The 18,818-nt window shown below is 42.7% G+C and overlaps 1 protein-coding gene across 2 annotated transcripts in view; it reads right to left on the reverse strand.

Annotated features, from left to right (window-relative positions):
- Nucleotides 1-12,825: 12,825 nt before the first annotated feature.
- Nucleotides 12,826-18,818, reverse strand: part of LOC143710232 (1-phosphatidylinositol 4,5-bisphosphate phosphodiesterase delta-3-A-like) — an 83,813-nt gene continuing 77,820 nt past the window's right edge. For both annotated transcript variants that reach the window (XM_077201232.1, XM_077201233.1), the window contains 2 exons: nt 13,266-13,415; nt 12,826-13,182 (listed from right to left, as the gene is read on the reverse strand). In XM_077201232.1, the coding sequence (XP_077057347.1) occupies nt 13,055-13,182; nt 13,266-13,415 (278 nt within the window). In that variant the 3' untranslated portion in view covers nt 12,826-13,054. The remainder of the gene's footprint in view (nt 13,183-13,265; nt 13,416-18,818) is intronic.

Here is an 18,818-nt window from a genome sequence, read left to right on the forward strand (position 1 = left end):
GCAGCGCATGATGCGTCATGGACGTACATTGGCCTTATCCCCCCTTTGCGCCGTTGCATTACACGTCTTTGCGTTGTGGTGTCAGACGGTGCACACATAGAATGTAGCTCTGTGCACGCAGCATGTGCTAGGTGTCATGTCGTGTTCTGAGTAACTGGTTGTCAGTGAGTGTAGACGGCAGTCAAGGGTTGGTTGGAGGGGTCTGAGAGGTGGTGAAGCAAAGTCTTTATTGTGTCAGAAGCCCGCATGTTCGTTATGTTTGTGTTTGTAAACAGCGGAGCTAGCGTAAACTGCTGTGAGGTAGACAGTTTAGGTTGTAAAGTTCTTATGCTGTGTGTAATCACTTCAAACTTTAGGGTGGGTGGGCGGGTTTGAAGTGACCACAGCTAGTCGTTAAGTGCACCAGGCTTGGTGAGGGTATGGGTTTGGTCATTCAAGTCTTTGTCAAGGCCCGGTTGCCTTGAGTGTCCTTTCACCTTTTTCCAGTAGACAATCATGTTGTTTGTTCTTGTGATGTCATCGCATGCCTGGAACCGGTGTTGGTGTGTGACAGGCATGTGGTTTGAAGTCTTACAGCCATTTTGTTTCCAGCCTGGAAGTTGGTATGGGAAACTGAGTCTGGCATAGTTAAAGTCTGTGCCCATAAGGAGTTCTTTGATGTTATGCGTCAACGCGATGTGCAGCGTTATGAGGATGGCTGCTACCTCAGCATATTGTGATGACTGCGGGCCCAATTTGAAGTATTGTGGTGGGCACGGTATGTCATTTACCTACAGCATGCCCGCACCTGATTGACGAGTGCCCTCATGGTGGTAGGAATATCCATCGATGTAGGGTGTGGGCATACCTTGACACGCATTCTCTTTAAAGTACCTGTGACAGGTCAGTTGTTGTTGTTGGGGTTCTTCTACATTCACCGTCGCAGCTGGTGTGTTATCAGAGCAGTTTTGGCAGGCTGGCAGGCCGTGGCCTAGCGCAGACTTGTGATTTTGAGCATAACGTGCCTCAACATTGCGCCCCTGGAGGGCCATTAACCATGTGGCTATGCGTGAATTGGTGACCACGCCATCTCGGATGCACTGGCTCCAATGTAGTTGGAGAATCTCTGGATGGCCCATACAGTGCAGAGCAGGGCTTTTTCACAGTCTGAGAATTTAGTCTCTGGTAGGAGAAGTGCCCTGCTGACATATGTAACGACTCCTTTGTCTTGATCATGCCTTTGGTACAGGCCAGCACTGGGACAGTGGTTGGAGAACCCAGCTTCTAGATAGAACTCTTTTTGTTGGTCAGAGTAAGCCAGACATGGAGCTGTGCATAAGTGTCGTTTTAGTTCATTCAAGGCATTGTCTTTAACTTCTGTCCATACAAATGGGCAGTCTGTTTTCAGAAGGGCAGTTAGAGGTTTCGCAATGTCTGAGTAGCTTTCGCTGAACTGCCGTGAGTAATTGCGCACCCATAGAAAGCTTGTAGCTTGAGATGTTGGTGGGTGGCTTGATGTTTTGAACAGCTTGAATACGGCTGGACTGCGGTTTCAAGGCCTTGTGATCCGATGAGTGGGGCCACATAGTTGACTTTGGTTCGACACCACTGTCCTTTGTGGAGGGCGTTCTTGGCGCCGGCAGTGGATAATTGGTTCAAAACATAGTCTATCTCTTTCAGGTGGTCACCCACTGTTGTGCTTTTCATGAGAACATCATCAACGTAGATAAGGTTACCTCTCATTCTGGCATCTGGGCATGCTTTGTTCAGGAAGATGTTGAACTCAGCAGGTGAGTTGGCATAGCCTAACGGGTACCTGGTGAAAGTGAATTGTCTGTTGCCGAACGTGAATGCTAGCTTGTGCTGGTCTTCTGGATGCACAGGTATGGTCCAGAATCCAGAGGCCACATCAAGTGTTGAGAAGATTGTGGCTCCTCTGATTCTGGGTATTTCTTGCTCCAGCTGGATCATGGGCCAATGGGATGGGCCCAATGATTGGTAGTGTGAGTTCAAAGTCATGGAAGTCGTGGCTCACTAGCCATCCCACCCGATAGACTTTTGGAATGGTGGTGTCCATCGCCATGCAGTTGTTGAAAAGGATGTAGACTACACGCGATGACACTTCAGTAAGGGGTGTGGCTTCCAGCGTGAGTCCAAGTTCAACACATTCGGGTGAAGGTTGAAAGAAGCCCAGCGTGTGGTTTAGGGTTTGACCACAACGCATGTTGAGCCGGACGGCGACCCCTTTGGTGTAAGCTGGTATCACAGTGTCCTGTTCGTTGATTAGGGTGCCAACCTCAGGAATGGTCTGACCTGACAGGAGGTTCTCAGTGTTGGTTGGAACAACAGGGGGCTGTAAAGTCAATGGGGCCCACACTACCTCATTAATGATGTCCACATGAGCCTTGAGGTGAGTCAGGATGTCTACCTCAATGTAGAAATCATGGGGCGGGTCCGGAAGGACCAGGAAGTAATGGGTCAGACACCGGTGGTTCCAGTTCAGGGTTCAAAGCGAAGACACCTTTGGCCGTCATCATGGTTGATGGGTACGTGTTTAAAGGAAAACGGGTGCGCTTGCTGGCAGAAGGAAGGTCTGGTGTGTCTTAATGAGAGCATTGAATAGTGAGACACTGATGGCTGAGTTGTCTGCCCATAGTGCAAGTACAAAGTCAGTAGTGGTTACATCATTCAACTGCAGGTCAGTTGTGACCTTGGGGCAGAAGGAATCAGAGTCTTTGGTGAGCTGTAAGGTGCATGGTAGCGGATTCGAACCTACAGTTGGTGTTGAGTCTGTGTCTTCATGGCTGGCTGTGGGAGTTTCCGTGAACTCTGTGACTTGAAAGTCTGGTTTTGCTGGAGTTCCCGTGACCTTTGTGATCGACCGTCTGGCTGTGTCTGGAGGGGGTCAAGTTCTCGTACTTGAGCCCAGACTTTGAGCTGTTTCAAGTCCAGTAACGGTTCAAAGCGATCTAGCACGTCTTTGCCAATTAGAAGTGGGTAAGTGTTCATTTTTTAGGTGTGCACTGGGTGGATCAGACTCATAGAATCAATTGTCAGGTGGATGGGAGCTACCTGTTTGAGCCGGATATCGTTCTGGCTGTGGGATTGCACGTTCAGTTCACAAGTTTGAGGTGTAAGAGTTCGATCTTGTCTCTTAGCTTGAAATTGGAGTCTTTTTGAAAAGGTGAGATGAGATCACCGTAAGATGTGATGCTGTGTGTTCCCTGCTCACTTCCTTTTCCAACGTGATGTTCAGGAGGAGTTACCGGCCCACCCCCTTTTCGACCAGGTTGCCCAGGAATGTTGTCATTGGGGCAGGTCTGACGATCAATGGGTGGTTAGGACCGGTTTTGTGTGGCTGTCTGCGGGTGCAGATAGCCAAAACAGCATTTTCTGGTACCTTGGGATAGTGGTACCTGATATGAGGAAGTGTGCTGTCTCATTCAGGGTGTGCAGCTGTCAGCTGTGGAGCTTGGGTGATGCTGTCACCTTGTGATGTGACAGTTAGCTCTGTGGTCTTTGGCTGACGAGCAGTGTTCGGGGTGCTTGGCTCAGTCAGTTGGTAGTCAGACCGGGCGTTGGTTTCGGTTCTTATGCTTAGACATAGATGTGTGGTTTTTTTACAGTCTGGTTGGACACAGTCTTTTGCTTGACATAAGCTTTGTGGGCCAAGTCTCGTAGCTGTTGGGCAGACATGGTCCGTGAACAGGCCAGGTGATGACTCACTGTGGGATGCAGATTTCGGTGAAACAGAGTTCTGAAGTTGAAATCCTCTTCCATACCTGGCTTGTTCCGTGCTCCGAAGTAGGCTTGTCGGAATCGGCTGTAGTAGGTCTGTGATGTTTCAAGTCTTGTCTGCTTGAGGTCCATGGCGATGGCTTGGTCTGATTCTGGATCAGAGAATGCTCGGATCAAAGCTTGTCGCAGCTGCTGGTAGTCAGTTTTGACAGTCTTTGTTTGACGGTCTAGGAAGCTGCGCACATCACCGCTGGATGTGATTCTTAACAGATACAAATTGTCCCAAGCTGTCAAGTTGGCGACAGTTTGCAAGTGAAAGTCAATGTCCTGTAGATAAGAGTGAATGTCATCACCTCCTGCAGGGTCTGGATTGAACGTAGGAATGTTTCTGGCCAGCTTGTCGAGTTCTTTGGGGGCCATGCCGTGGTTAGCGGCAGGGGTTGTCTGGAAGCTGGCTGGTGACATCTTGAGCAATGGGCTTTTAACCCCCCCTTTCAGCTTTGAGTTTGTGGCTGAAAGGTACGGACCGGCTGGTTAGGGGAAACTTTGTGGTGTGCGTTTCCCCTTCCCGGTCATTCTGCAGTCTATAAGAGTGTTTCAGCTCTCTGTGAACAATGTCAAGTTCGTTTTTTTTAGATCGTGTCTCTGCTGAGTAAGCTCGTGGATTTCAGCTCGGGCTGCGTGCAAGTGGTTTTTGCAGGCCTTGGCTTTAGCGTCTCTTTCTTTTAGTTCAGTCTCTGCTCTTACAAGGAGAGCGTCATTTTGTTGGAGTTTTGCCTCGAGTTCCACTCTGGCTTCTCTTTCCAACTGTTCTCGGTAGTCTGTGTCGAGGCGAAGATCTTGCAGGGCATATTGAAGTCTTTCTACTTCTTTCTGTAGCTCTGGATCTGTGTCGTCCTCTTTCTCGCGCTGGTTCTGGGTCTCGAGGAGGAGCTGATCAAGGCGACTCTGGGTTCGGGCCTGGTCCTTCCGTGCCTCCTCCGCTTGAAGCAGAAGCGCTGCTGCTTGTTGCTCCAGGTCGATGTTACTCCGTTCGCTGAGCCTTGCATGGGGGACGAGGTTGTGTGCGATGCCTCCAACGATTCTGGCCCAGTCTTTGTAGTTGTAGCTCAGGGATGGATCCAGGGCTATCAGCTTGTCCAGCGCGGTGTCCAGCTGCGTTTGGCTCAGATGCTGCAGGTCACTGGCGTCCTTGGGCAGGAAGGGGGTCGTCATGGCTCTCGACCATGACTGTAGGACAGGAACATACTGGCTCACTGTGGGCGAGAGGAACACAACATACACAAACAAAGAGACCAATGCAAGTCCGTTCTAAGCTTAACAAGCTATACTCATACGGGCTATGCCGTTCATGAGAATTTTGGGGCTAACTGATGTAAACAGTTAGCGAAGCCAATTGATTTGGGTCGACGAAGGACCCGAACTAGAGATTTGACAGGCAGTAGCCTAGCGGGTCACGTGATGACACCGGCTGCGTAATTGTCACTCTATTCTATTATTTAGCTTCCTTGGTGGCTCTCACAGGTTACTGTCTCTAAGTGAAATGAAAGAAACAAATCACAACAGAACACAGAGATAGAAGAGATCAGAGTGAAAGGAAACAATGAAAATGAATAGGTCTGAAATGAACTGGAATAAATACTAACACCGGAAGTGTTAGGGAGAATAAGGAGGCCTAAGCCGACTACCGCTGATAGGGTTTAAGATAGGGCCTACGGGTGAGTGGGGTTGTCGAGATAGCAACCTAAGAAAGTGTGGCTTGGAGAAGAGATGGGCCAAACACTTAAAATATCCGGGAGATATCTAGTATTTTGTGGCTCATAGTAGGTGGAATGGGTTTTTATTAAATTTAGTTTACCTGCGGTGAATTGAATCCACTCCGGTGAGAACCAGTGGCATGGTCAACCTCCCTGGCGCTTCCCAAACACTCAACCGCGGTGTCCTCGGCCCTCCGTTACTCTGTGTCGTGTTGCGCCCTCCCAAACAGCCTTTGTGACTTTAAACACAACTCGGCAAAGCCAAGATGTCAACCGCCAGACAACACTACAAAATTGGGCTGTTCCCCAGAACCCTCCCGGAGGAGTGGCCTCTTTTTAGGCCCCGGTTTAGGTACTGGTCCCAGAAATTGGCTTTTTGTGTCGGCTGGACTGGTTGACTACCTTTGGAGTGCCAAATTGCTGATGTCAGCACTGCGGGCCGCAACGACGGACAGAGATAAAAGAAACCGAGATTCACGCACAGTAGGGTGTTGGTAACGCTGGTCGGACAACCCTGCTGGCCGGAACACCACCAGAGATGACTTCAAATCACCAAGGGAGTACTACAATAGATACACAAAAGGATGAACAAGGGAAGCTTAAAGTGAATTAAGGCTTGTTTGTTTAAACCAAATTGAGTAATTATTTATGTAGCAATAAGAGTCGAAGGTTTTACTAAATAATAATAAAAAGAGGGAATTATGATAATGTTGGTAATTATCAAGATAACCTAACCCAAAAGAGAGGAAAAATAATTAAAATCAAAATATAAAGAGACAGGATTGAAACACTGTAGATAGAAGAAGCAGGCCGCAGTAGTGGGTTTTCACCACGAGGGGGCGTATTCCTTCTCTGTGCTTTGCCTGGGTAAACAGAACACTTGATTCAAATTCAAAATTCAAAACTTGTTTAAATTTAAAACTTAAAACAAGCAGGAAAGAATTAAAAGGGAAATCAGAATGATATCCTATAATAGCTAATAACACCGTAAAGTATCATTAATGACTATAAAATAATCAAAAAGGGGAAGATGAGATAGATGCACAATTCAAAACAGAGTGAAAGGAGGAAAAACGTGATACCGACTTAGGGGGAAAGGCCACAGGGTGGCGCTGTTCCCTCCACATGGATATCAGTGACTGACAGGCAAACACGATGTAAATTTAAACTGGTTTAAAACCAAATTAAAATAAGCGTGAAAGGAGATTGAGAAATCAGGATAAAATTTTATAATAATTAACAACAACAGTAAAGTATCGTCAATAACTATAAAAAGAGAAAAGTAGAAATAGGCAATTCAAACAGAATTGGACAGAGAGACAAGGAGAGTTGAGTGAACTGACTTGGGCTCTCTCTGGCTGTGCTGGGATTTAGTTTAAGTTTTAATTCAAATCTTGTCTTGAACCAAACTCAAAGTAAATGTACCAGTCAAAAGCAGAAGAATTTTGTCTAACACAAAATAATATTCGCACGAGCAAAGGTCTAAATGCAAATAATTCTTGAGAATTTAGACAGGGAAATGAATTCCCTTAATTCACAGGGAAATGAATTCAGCAGTAAAGAGAGCATTATCTGAAACGGCCACAAGATGGCGTAATTGCGCTCATGCAGGCTGAAGTCAGAAGGCGGGGCGTAATTCGAGACTCCTAAACACTTAAAGGCCGCCCTCTGGTGTTTAGCAAGCGGAATTACAACCGACTTTAATGTGATTCAAAATAAGAGCTTTCAACTCGCGTCGTGCGCTGAATTCCTGCAATAAATCACAAATAAACAAGCAGATCTCTGTGGATCTTTCGGTGCTGTACTGCACAAGAGCGTGAAACAGGATTTTTTCGCTGTGAAAACACGCAGATGTGAAACAACAGGAATTTCCGTCTGTTGTTACATAAACATTTTTATGTATTAGATTTATATTTAAATGTATCAGATCTTTAATTGGGTAGCTAAACCAATTTTGACCAGGAGTTTACCGTTTTTGTTGAATATCACTGGGTTAACCACGAATTCAATAACGACATTATGGAAGGCCTTTTACCACTGAAGAGAGGAAACTCGCTCTCGATCAGATTTACGTCTTGCTCTGAGAAAGAGATTCTCGTCTTAATCAGGCGTTTAAATAATATTAACATGTACCAGCTGCAAAGAGTTTGCTTCGTCTTTACAGGGACAGGTATAATATGAACTGCGTTGCGCGACTTTCGCTGGAGCGCGCATAAAAAAAAAAAAAAAAAAATATATATATATATATATATATATATATATATATTAATACACAATATACTCATAGATTGAAACTGAATTTGCTCATAAAACAAAGTTTGAAATGCCTCGCGATCTCCACCAAACTGTAGCGACAATGAGTCTTACAATAAATTAGCTCAAATTATATATAGGGAATTTAATAATTAATCATGAATGATTAATATATTGCATATTACAGTTAAATTATCGAAGCTGAAAATAGGTCGATTGTATATATGAATGATCACCATAATGGGTTATGGTTCGTCATTAATATATCAATAGTCTTATTACAGATCGATTATATGAGATAACCTTAAATGGAATTAATTTAGTTATGAACAATCTGTTTGTCCAGCAAACGGCCGTAAGATTAACTTATCAATTTTCAACAAAAAGTATCTCTTTCTTATAATTCCAAAAAAAGCTATTTTCTGGCCATGAAAAATCACCTTCTTGTTATTATAAAATTTAGGTTACTGAAATAGTAACGAATTGTAAAGCTTTGTAGCAAAATGGTCGAACACTTCATTGACTTTGTAAAAATGAGAACTTTAGACAATTAGCAATCAAGAATATAATGGTTTTAATAAAATGAAACTACGGATACAGAATTCTACATTTAAACCCGGGATACATGTATGTACAATAAACAGTAAAACTAACGAGACAAACGAATAACAACGGGAGTGAGAGAGAGAGAGATTGAGTGAGAGAGAGAGAGAGGATGAGAAAGTGAAACTAACGGTCAGGATGAGAGAGATCACCGGGGTGATCGCAGCATGGCAAAAATCACAGACAATAACCCTTAAAGAGGCAACAAGAAATCACATCAATCAAATCAAATCAATAACCTATACTTGCGAATGCGTATGGTTCTCTTTGTGTGAGCTGAAGAACGCAGAGTCGTATGCGTGTTTGTCCTTCGGCGCTATAGGCTTGTTCTCTCGTGTCTTCCGGGGCGAGCAGACTCGCGGGAAGTTTTAAAGGTTCACCGAACGTGAAGTTACCAAGGAAATAGTTCAGAGTTCATCTCCCTCGGGAGGGAGAGGCGAAGAATGAAAATAAAACTTAGTAAAGAAAGGAAAAGAAAAGAAACGCGGTGTAATGCTCCCTAAGGAGCCATGGGACCAGACACCTCTCACAGGGAAAGTGCTCTCTTTTTTTAGAAACTCCTGTGTCAGTTTCTTATAGAGAGGAGGGGTTCACGCCTGCTTCGCGTATGTGAACCAATCATCTTAGAGCATCTCGAGTGGGAAAAGTTCTTCTTTGTCTTGTCAGGATAATTGATGATGCTATAAAATTTTGTCATTTCTAGCCAGAAAGATTGTACACACAGAACAATACATTTTACTGTAATATGTATGACTGGTTTAGTCAAAACAAGACGGTCAAACAGGTACCAAGAATGGCCGGAAAGAGTATAAGAAACATAAAGTTACATTCATATGCAGAATTACACACATTTAATGTTCACTCACACGACTATAAAGCCATAATACCGGCTACCATGACCTAGGAAAGATCAAATTCATGTTTATACATTTCTTAAGCGGTTATACTTATAGAAAATATATAATTGCAGAGTCTATTCCTCTTTCTTTATCAGAATTCAAGTGGGAGCTGTGATTCCCTTGGAATTCCTTTTGGGAGTCATAAAGTTTTATGACCTAGCAAGAGGGCGAGTTACAGAAGATGATACTGTTAGGTAATCTTTCTTTAGAAATACACTTAAGATTTGAAGTTACAGACCAGTCTCCAATTACATCTATAGAATAAGACAAAACTAATTAGATATGCATGCATACAGGAAGGTTAGATACAATTCTGTGTTATATACATTAAGGACATTCCTATCCTAAGTTGCACACAAAGGATGTTTGTGTGCGGGTATGTGAGGTGTGTGTGTGTGTATCCTTAGGGCATATTGTCCATCCGTGGTGTGCACCACGTGAGGGTTTCGAGAACAACGGGGACCTGTTTCTTGATTGCGCAATGCGTCATAAATGGAGTTAATCAATGACCTGCTGGCAGACATTGGGGCACCATTTCACATGATTCAAGGTTTTGTGAATTAAACATATATGTGTTCATATTTGTTCAGTAGTGAAAGGAAAACAGGATTCGGTCAGTCGCTACATATGATTACAGACTATAACCTAGATGTGCTGTGTATGACAGAAACCTGGCTAAAACAAAACAATTACATTACTTTAAATGAGTGCACACCGCAAGATTACTGTTATAAACATGAACCTCGTCTGAAAGGCAAAGGGGGAGGTGTTGCTGTAATTTATAGTAATATTTTTAAAATTACTAAGAAGTCTAGTTTCAAATTCTTTTGAAGTGTTGGTGCTTAATGTAACAATATACTGTATAGTGCAAATGATAAATCACGTTTAAGATTTGTGCTGGCTACTGTATACAGGCCACCAGGGCACCATACAGACTTTATCAAAGAATTTGCTGACTTTCTATCACAGTTAGCACTGGCTGCAGATAAAGTCCTAATTGTTGGTGATTTTAATATACATGTAGATAATGAAAAAGATGCATTGGGATTGTCATTTAAAGACATTCTTAACTCTATTTGAGTTAGACAACACGTGTCAGGACCTACTCATTGTCGTAATCATACTCTAGATCTAATGTTATCACATGGAATCAATGTTGATGCTGTTGAAATTCTGCAGCAGAGCGATGACATCTCAGATCATTATCTAGTCTTGTGTAAACTTAATTTAGCCAACTTAATTGTGTAAACTTAATTTAGCCAAGGCTGCAAAGCCGACTCCGTGTTACAAATATGTTAGACCTATCACTTTTGCCACTAAAAATTGCTTTATTAATAATCTTCCTGATCAGTTTCATCATCTCAGCATCCCAGATAGCTTAGAAGAACCTCGACATTGCGACAGAAACTTTTAACTCTCTCTTTTCCAGCACTTTAGACATAGTTGCTCCGTTGCGCTTAAAGAAGATCAAAGAAAATAGTCCAACACCGTGGTACAACAAGCACACTCTGGCACTAAAGAGAGCAGCCAGAAAAATGGAGCGAAACTGGAAGAAAACAAAACTAGAGGTATTTCGCATTTCATGGAAGTTAAAACTTAAAACTGCTAGATCTGCTTATTTTTCAATAATTTTTAAAATAACAATTTTTCAACCCTATTAAAAGAAAATAAACAAACCCCTAGGTATATTCGAAACAGTTGCTAAACCGACGAAAAATAAAGTTTCAAGCCCAGAAGTTTGCAAGCAGCACAACAGTAATGACTTTATGACCTTCTTCACTTGTAAGATTGATAATATCAGGAAAAAAATTATAACTTTGCAACCGTCTACTACAGTATCTCATCAGACAGTGCATTGTAGTTTCACTGACGAAAAATTCGATTCATTCATTGCTATAGGAGAGGAAGAATTTTCTAAACTCGTTAAATCATCTAAATCAACAACATGTATGTTAGACCCAATACCAGCTAAACTATTGAAAGAGAAGCTTCCAGAAGTCATAGATCCTCTTCTCAATATCATTAATTCATCTTTGTCACTAGGATACGTACCGAAAACTTTTAAGCTGGCTATGATTAAACGACTAGTTAAAAAACTAAACTTGATCCCACAGAATTAGTCAATTGCAGGCCGATCTCGAATCTACCTTTTCTGTCAAAGATACTAGAAAAGGCAGTATCTTCACAACTATATTCCTTTTTAGAAAGAAATGGTATCTGTGAGGATTTCCAGACCGTTTTTAGACCGTACCATAGTACTGAGACAGCTCTCATTAGAGTCACAAATGATTTGCTCTTATCATCCGATCGTGGTTGTATCTCTCTATTAGTGCTACTCGATCTTAGTGCTGCATTTGACACTATCGACCACAACATTCTTTTAAATAGACTCGAAAATTATGTTGGCATTAGTGGAATTGCACTAGAGTGGTTTAAATCATACTTATCTGACCGTCATCAGTTGGTAGTAGCAAATGAAGAGATGTCTTATCGGTCAAAAGTTCGGTATGGTGTACCACAAGACTCAGTACTAGGACCGTTGCTGTTCACTTTGTACATGCTACCCTTAGGAGGTATTATTAGAAAGCATGGCATTAGTTTTCACTGTTATGCTGATTATACTCAGCTCTATATTTCTTCACGCCCTGACGAAATTTACCAATCCACAAAATTAACGGATTGCATAGCTGATATAAAAAACTGGATGACTAGTAATTTCCTACTACTTAATTCTCAAAAAACAGAGATTATAATTATTGGACAAAAAACTTCCTCACGTAATAACCTAGAATATTGTCTAACACTTGATGGCTGAAGTAGTTATTTAATGCTAGGAAAACTGTAGTGTTATGTCATGATTGACAGCTCTGTGATTGACAGCTTCTCAGAGCAAAGTAGTCACTGAGGTACCAACAGACTTTTTTGGAGACTATCAGGAGGAGATTGGAGCTTCAACTTTAATTTCTATATTTCCATAACTGTTTATTTCACACCGACATAATGAGTTGTTCTGCAGTAAACTGAATTAACAGTGTCCACGGGAGTGATGGGTTATGCGGCTACTCTTCACGATCACTACTGCGCAGACTCTGGTCCCACATTCACTACCGCAGAGAATCAGGTCCCAAATCACCGCAAGATGTTAGCGGCATATTGGGACATTGGCGGCTTCACCTTTCAACAATAGAAGAGAGAGAAGGTGCGTCGTCCATCTTTTTTTTAAAGTCTATGGTACGAACTTGTTGTGAATTAGGCGGAGATTTTTTTGTGAGAAGTTCTCCAGTGTGTACAAATGCAAAATAATCATGCAATTATTATTGAATGAGATCCATCTTTATGTTGTTTTTACATTAATTTGGAGATTAACTGTGAAATGATTACGTTATAAAATATATTAAAAATGTAAGTATTTTTAATCACAGAATTTTTTTTTATTAATCTAGTTAATGTTTTAATCGATTGACAGTACTAATATATATATATATATATATATATATATATATATATAAAGCATAAACCCTACTACATTGTAAAATTAATACTTAAACTAGAATAAAATTTAATATAGCAAAGTATCTTTTTATAAAGTATCCCTATTTTGTTTCTTTGTAAATTAAAATTGTTGTCACGATATTTAGTTATTGTTACTTGTAAACATGACAAACATAGTCCTTTTTTACAGTGTGAAATGGCTTCAGCATACATGTTTTTAATAGCATATAACTCTCATACAGTGATGGCAATTTTGGGTCACAAAGTTGATGTAAAAAACTGTAACTTCCCAGATAAGGAGCACTTCAGGTGCTTTACCGACATGCTTTATTCTCAGGTACTATGTGTGCCCGCTTGTCTGGTAGGGCTGCTGTAGCCAGGAGTGATTTTAACATGGATGAAGAGACTGGAGGGAGACATGCTAGAGCCGTCTGCTTTCAGCAGATGCACATGTCTGTAACCTGCAGAACAAATGTTACAGAATAAGTGTGTGCAGTCAAAACAGGGCAGTTTGAGTTCAGTTAAGAATCAATAAAAGTCATACCTGCCCGAATGCTTGTGAAAGGAAACGTAAACTCGCCCAGAAAATCATTACTGGTAGCGTAGTCATGGTCCTCGACCATAAAACGTACTAATACCAGCTCTGGCACATGAAGCTGGAACTTAAAGGTGCAGTCCCACCTGGGGTTGAAGCCTGAGGAGGGTAAAAAATGTTTAAATCACATCTGAAAAGCCAAAACATTATGACCAAACAATTTTTAAGCGAATATCGCTGATCATCTCCTAACGAGGCCACATGTAAACGTCTGAGTAAATTAGAAGGTAACCAAACAATTAGTTCTCGTAATCAACGTGTTGGATGCAGGAGAAATGGACAAGAATAAAGATTTAGGTGACTAGGACAAGGGGCAAATTGTTATGGCAAGGTGACTGGGTCATAGTATCAGTTTCAGTTTCAGTTTATTTATAAAGCACATTTAAAAACGGCCACTGGCCGACCAAAGTGCTGTACACATAGAGAAAGAAACTAATGCAATTTAGTGACATAAATAATGATAAGCAGTTCAGAGCAGAATAATCATTCTAAGCTAAAAGCGACAGAAAATAGATAGGTTCTAAGACAGGACTTGAACTCAGACAGAGAGGAAGTTTCTCTAATATAAAGTGGGAGCTTGTTCCAAAGTGTGGGACCAGCCACTTCAAAAGCTCGGTCTCCCCTTGATTTTAGCCGGGTTTTAGGTATCTGAAGAAGTAGTTTCGTTTCAGATCTAAGACTTCTAGTGGGAGAGTAGAAATGAAGTAAATCGGATAGATAAGAAGGTGCTAAATCATTTAAAGATTTATACACCAGTATTAAAATTGTATATTAAATTTTAAAATGTATCGGTAGCCAGTGAAGGGATCTCAGCAGGGGGGTGACTGGGTCATAGTATCGCTGAAACGTCAAGGCTTGTGGGTTATTCATGGTCAGCGGTGATTTAAATTTACCAACGGTGGTCCGAGGAGGGACAAACCACAACACCACTGAGAAAGTGTTGTGCCCCCAAGGCTCATCCATGCATGAGGGCAACGACGGCTATTCCGTCTGGTAAGAGCCAATAGAAGGTCCACTGTGGCATCATTACTGTGGCTCTTTAAGTCATTATTTTAATGATGGTTATGGGAGGAATGTGTCACAACACATTGCATGACACTGCTGCATAGATGCAGACCAATCAGAGTGGCTATAATTACCCCTGTCTACCGTTGAAAGTGATTACAATGGGCACACGAGCGTCAGATTTCTGAGCAGTGTAAGAAAGTCGTCTAGTCCAATAAGTTGCATTTTCTTTTATATGACGTGGACGACGGTGCTGTTTACCTGGTGAAGTGAAAATACAGAACATTTTTGAGCGTACAATCTACAAATCAGCCACGATGCAGACAAAAATTGCACAGCAATGAAGAGGTGAAACTCTAAAACATCAAGAGTGCAAAACAGACACACCCACTCACACACATTCACCTATGAACTAATGTGACTGTAATAGAAAAAATTTCAAATAAAATCAATAATTCAAGTCAAGTCAAAAGTTACAATATGGATTGTTTCAAAGCAGCTTTACAGTGATAATAGGAAATTACAGTAACAGAGATTGTTTTGGCTTTACAGCGGCTCTAGGATAAAGTTATTGTCCAGCTAAAATTAGTTTGATTGATTGATTCACATCCATTGCCAAGATCATTAGTTATTAACTTCGGGGCCGCAAACATGACACCGTTCTAACAGAAAACCCTCAACGCGCTCAGGCCGCCCATCTGCACAGAACAGTGCCTGGTGGCTCGAGAACGCAAAACCTGAAATAGGTTCCAAGGTGCAAACCTTGAAAAATGTTGGAAAAAAAAGGTTATCTCTGCACAAACCTCAAAAACGCAAACCCACGAAAATGTCAACCTCGCACACATCCGCATCACATGTTCAGTTCATAGGTATGTGCGTTTGAATATATATGTGCGCAGGGGTGTAGTCCTTCTTTACAAACCAACCCTCAACAAACTACTTGTCTGGACTTAAAAATGTATAATACAGAATTATTTATCACGTCAGCGTAGCCACGTGAACCGGAATAATCCCGACCACGTTTTATCTGTACAGAGGTAAAAGGAATCTCGTCACACCCCAACAAATACAGCATATTAACCGTGCCGTAAAATGCTGTTTGAACTAAAGTGCTACAGCGATCTATCACGTCACATTTAAGAGTGTTAAAACTGCATTAATGTTTCAATTTCGTGATAAAATTGACTATTTGAAATCTGAGACTTTGTTTCTTTTTAGTAGTAACAAAACACAGAGCTATTTGCAATTATTGGATGAGTGGTGCTACAAATAATGTTTAGTTTAGGGAAAAACTGCAGATCTGGCGACCCTGGCTTGAACTATGGGTGATTCTTAGGGTCAAATAGAGAGCCTACACAGTAAAAAATGTTGGGTTATTTGTTTAACCCAACCGATGGGTTACACATATTGGGTCAATATGTTGGGTTATTTTCCAAAAATGTTGGGTTATTTACAAGCTCTTTATGAAAGTAATATGTATGAGAAAATTGTTGGGTAATTTCTAGAAATAACCTGACTGTTGGGGTTAAATAGCCTACGGTTTCTGCAGCAACGGTTCAAATTTTAACGGTCCAGTGACAGACAGCCAACACAGAAGCTGCTGCTGCATCCTGATTAGAGTTTAGATCGGGCCCAAAAAATCAAGCCGACCCTACCCGAGCCCGTGCACGTTGTGTCCGAGCCCGGTCCGGCCCGACAGATTAACTGGAATTATGAGCCCGAGCCCAATTTAAACCCGACCATTTTTAATACGTGGGGCCGTTGTAACCAGGGGCGACGCCAGAGCATTTTTTAATGTCATGGCAAGCCTGCTTCATGTTCCTGTTCATCGTCGAAGAACCCGTTTTTTTGCTGTCATAGGAGAGCAGCGTGCCGCACTTAATGCACTCGACAAAGCCAACACATATTTTGTCACTGCCCACGACTAGTGTAAAATAATTCCGACTTTCCTCCAAACTTGCTCAAAGTTAATTCTCCTGTTTAAATTTTTCTTTACTTCTTCAAGCTTTATGTTGCACTTAAGATACACAATATAGCACAGCAGGCCAGGTGTGTGATGTGTGCGAGACTGCGAATGGAGGAAATATTGGCCCGGCCTGAGGATAGTGGCAGGAAATATTGGCTGGCCGGGTCAAGTTCGGGCTTGGGCTTGGGCAGAGAATTCTAATCCTGAAAGGTAAGTCATATAGTTTTTATGTATATATAACATTAAGTATTGTGTACTGAGACGTTGAATATAATTATTATAAAAAAGAATTTTAAATTTTTCAAAAACGAAGTTCCCTTTAGTCCATTTTAATGATCTCCGGGAAGTGAGATTGATTGGAAATCAATCCTAGCTATCCCTGTTAACTCATAGCAGTAATAAAGTACTTAATTAAAACATTATACTAGCGAAACCGTTTAGAGATGTACTACCAGTAAGTTACCTACTACAATAAACTAAGTAGGCCTAGTCTGAAATCACTATCAGCCTCAGCCTCAGCCATTCAGCCTCAGCACGTCGGCTCCACCTGGGTCACTACACTACATCACTACACCTACGCAGCAGATATTGGGGCCGGTCGTTGCTCTCTGGCCCTCCACCCCTTAAGCTTTGGCCAGCTCCTCCCTCCCTCAAACTCCGTCTCCACCCTTGGTCACTCCAGCTCTACTTCAGCCCTTCGGATCCCTACCACCATCTCAGGGGGTCGTCACTGCGGCTACGTCGCGGCCACCTAGATCATCGGAGTCCCTTCGCTACATTGGCTAGGCAGTGGGCTCCTTCCTCCATGACATAACCTCTGGTTGTCCTCATTGTGGCATCAGTGACAACATCTCCATGGCTCCTCCATCCTGTGACGCTGCCATGGGGCGCAGTCTCAGCTGTGGCCTGAGTCAGTAACTTTCTTCCTCTGCTCAAGGCTCCTCTATGGCTTTTACTACCTTCTGCACCACCCTGGACATTTGTATTCCGCCTCCTCCTACTTATGGGTCCGAGTTTGCGTGCAGGTGCGTAAATATTCCCGTCAAGTTTGTTTTTATTATTCACAACTTATGCATTGGAAGTGGCGTACGCCTCTTTCAGGCCTGATCGGCCTGTAATTGACTAATTACAGGCCGATCTCGAATCTACCTTTTCTGTCAAAGATACTAGAAAAGGCAGTATCCTCACACCTATGTTCCTTTTTAGAAAGAAATTGTATCTGCGAGGATTTCCAGTCAGGATTTAGACCGTACCATAGTACTAAGACAGCTCTCATTAGAGTCACAAATGATTTACTCTTATCATCCGATCGTGGTTGTATCTCTCTATTAGTGCTACTCGATCTTAGTGCTGCATTTGACACTATCGACCACAATATTCTTTTAAATACACTCGAAAATTATGTTGCCATTAGTGTAATTGCACTAGCATGGTTTAAATCATACTTATCTGATCGTTATCAGTTTGTAGCAGTAAATGAAGAGATGTCTTATCGATCACAAGTTCAGTATGGAGTACCACAAGGCTTAGTACTAGGACCGTTGCTGTTCACTCTGTACATGCTACCCTTGGGAGATATCATTTGGGAGGTAGTATTGCATTAGTACTGTTATGCTGATGTTCCCTTTCGTTGTCACTCCGAGTTACGTCGGATGACGACGAATGGGGTTTCGCTTAGAAAGCCTATCAACTTCGAGTATTACAAAACGAGCCAATGGCAAAGAAATGCCATGGGTCTGCGGAATTTGCATGGCGTAACTCCGCCCCACCTCGTGGGTATAAAAGGAGGAAGCCGGCAGCAAGCAGATATGTTTTCGCTTCGGAGCCAAGTGTATTCTTCTCTCCACAAGCCATCTCTGAATTGTCAGCTTTACAAACGAGTACCTCGAGTGTTGGTGTGACGGCGATCTACGGCGAGAGCGTGCTTCCTGCTGATCTGTTGCAGTGGTCTGCCAGTCGGTGCGTTTCTCCCCGGGTGCTTCAACACTTGAGTTTTCTCTCACTAAAAGAGCTTACACGTGGCACGTCTTTTTAAAGATGTCTCGCCCGTGTACTTCTGGTTGCGGCAGATTGGTATCGGACTCTGATGGGCACGAGCGTTGCATAGTATGTTTGGGCATTGATCATGCTAGAGCAGCGCTCGTGGATGACTCATGTTCTCTCTGTGGGAACATGACCATCGCGTCATTACGGTCGAGACTCGGTGAACTCGCAAGAGTGAGAGTCCCCTCATCCACCCCCCGTCCTGCGGCTGGTGGCCAGGGTGATCTGAGGGTTACGGTCTGGAACAAGGCGCCGACTATGTGTCCGCGACCCCAGCCCCCCTCTTCAATGACGGTGCCCGCTAGTGAACTGCTGATTCCCGCGGGTCTACCCTCTGGTGGCCCGCGTGCTTCAGTTGAAGCTACAGAGGAAGATGCCATGTCTGTTGCAGCATCACTTGGCGGGTTTGACTCTTCTGGAAGTGAGGGCTCGTCACAGCTGCCACCTTCCGGTGTGCATACGGCTGTGCTCGAGTCTGATCCGGAGAT

Source organism: Siphateles boraxobius, unplaced genomic scaffold, assembly GCF_051911475.1.
Source record: "Siphateles boraxobius isolate OS27281-9 unplaced genomic scaffold, OSU_SipBor_1 46, whole genome shotgun sequence".
NCBI classification, from domain to species: Eukaryota; Metazoa; Chordata; class Actinopteri; order Cypriniformes; family Leuciscidae; genus Siphateles; species Siphateles boraxobius.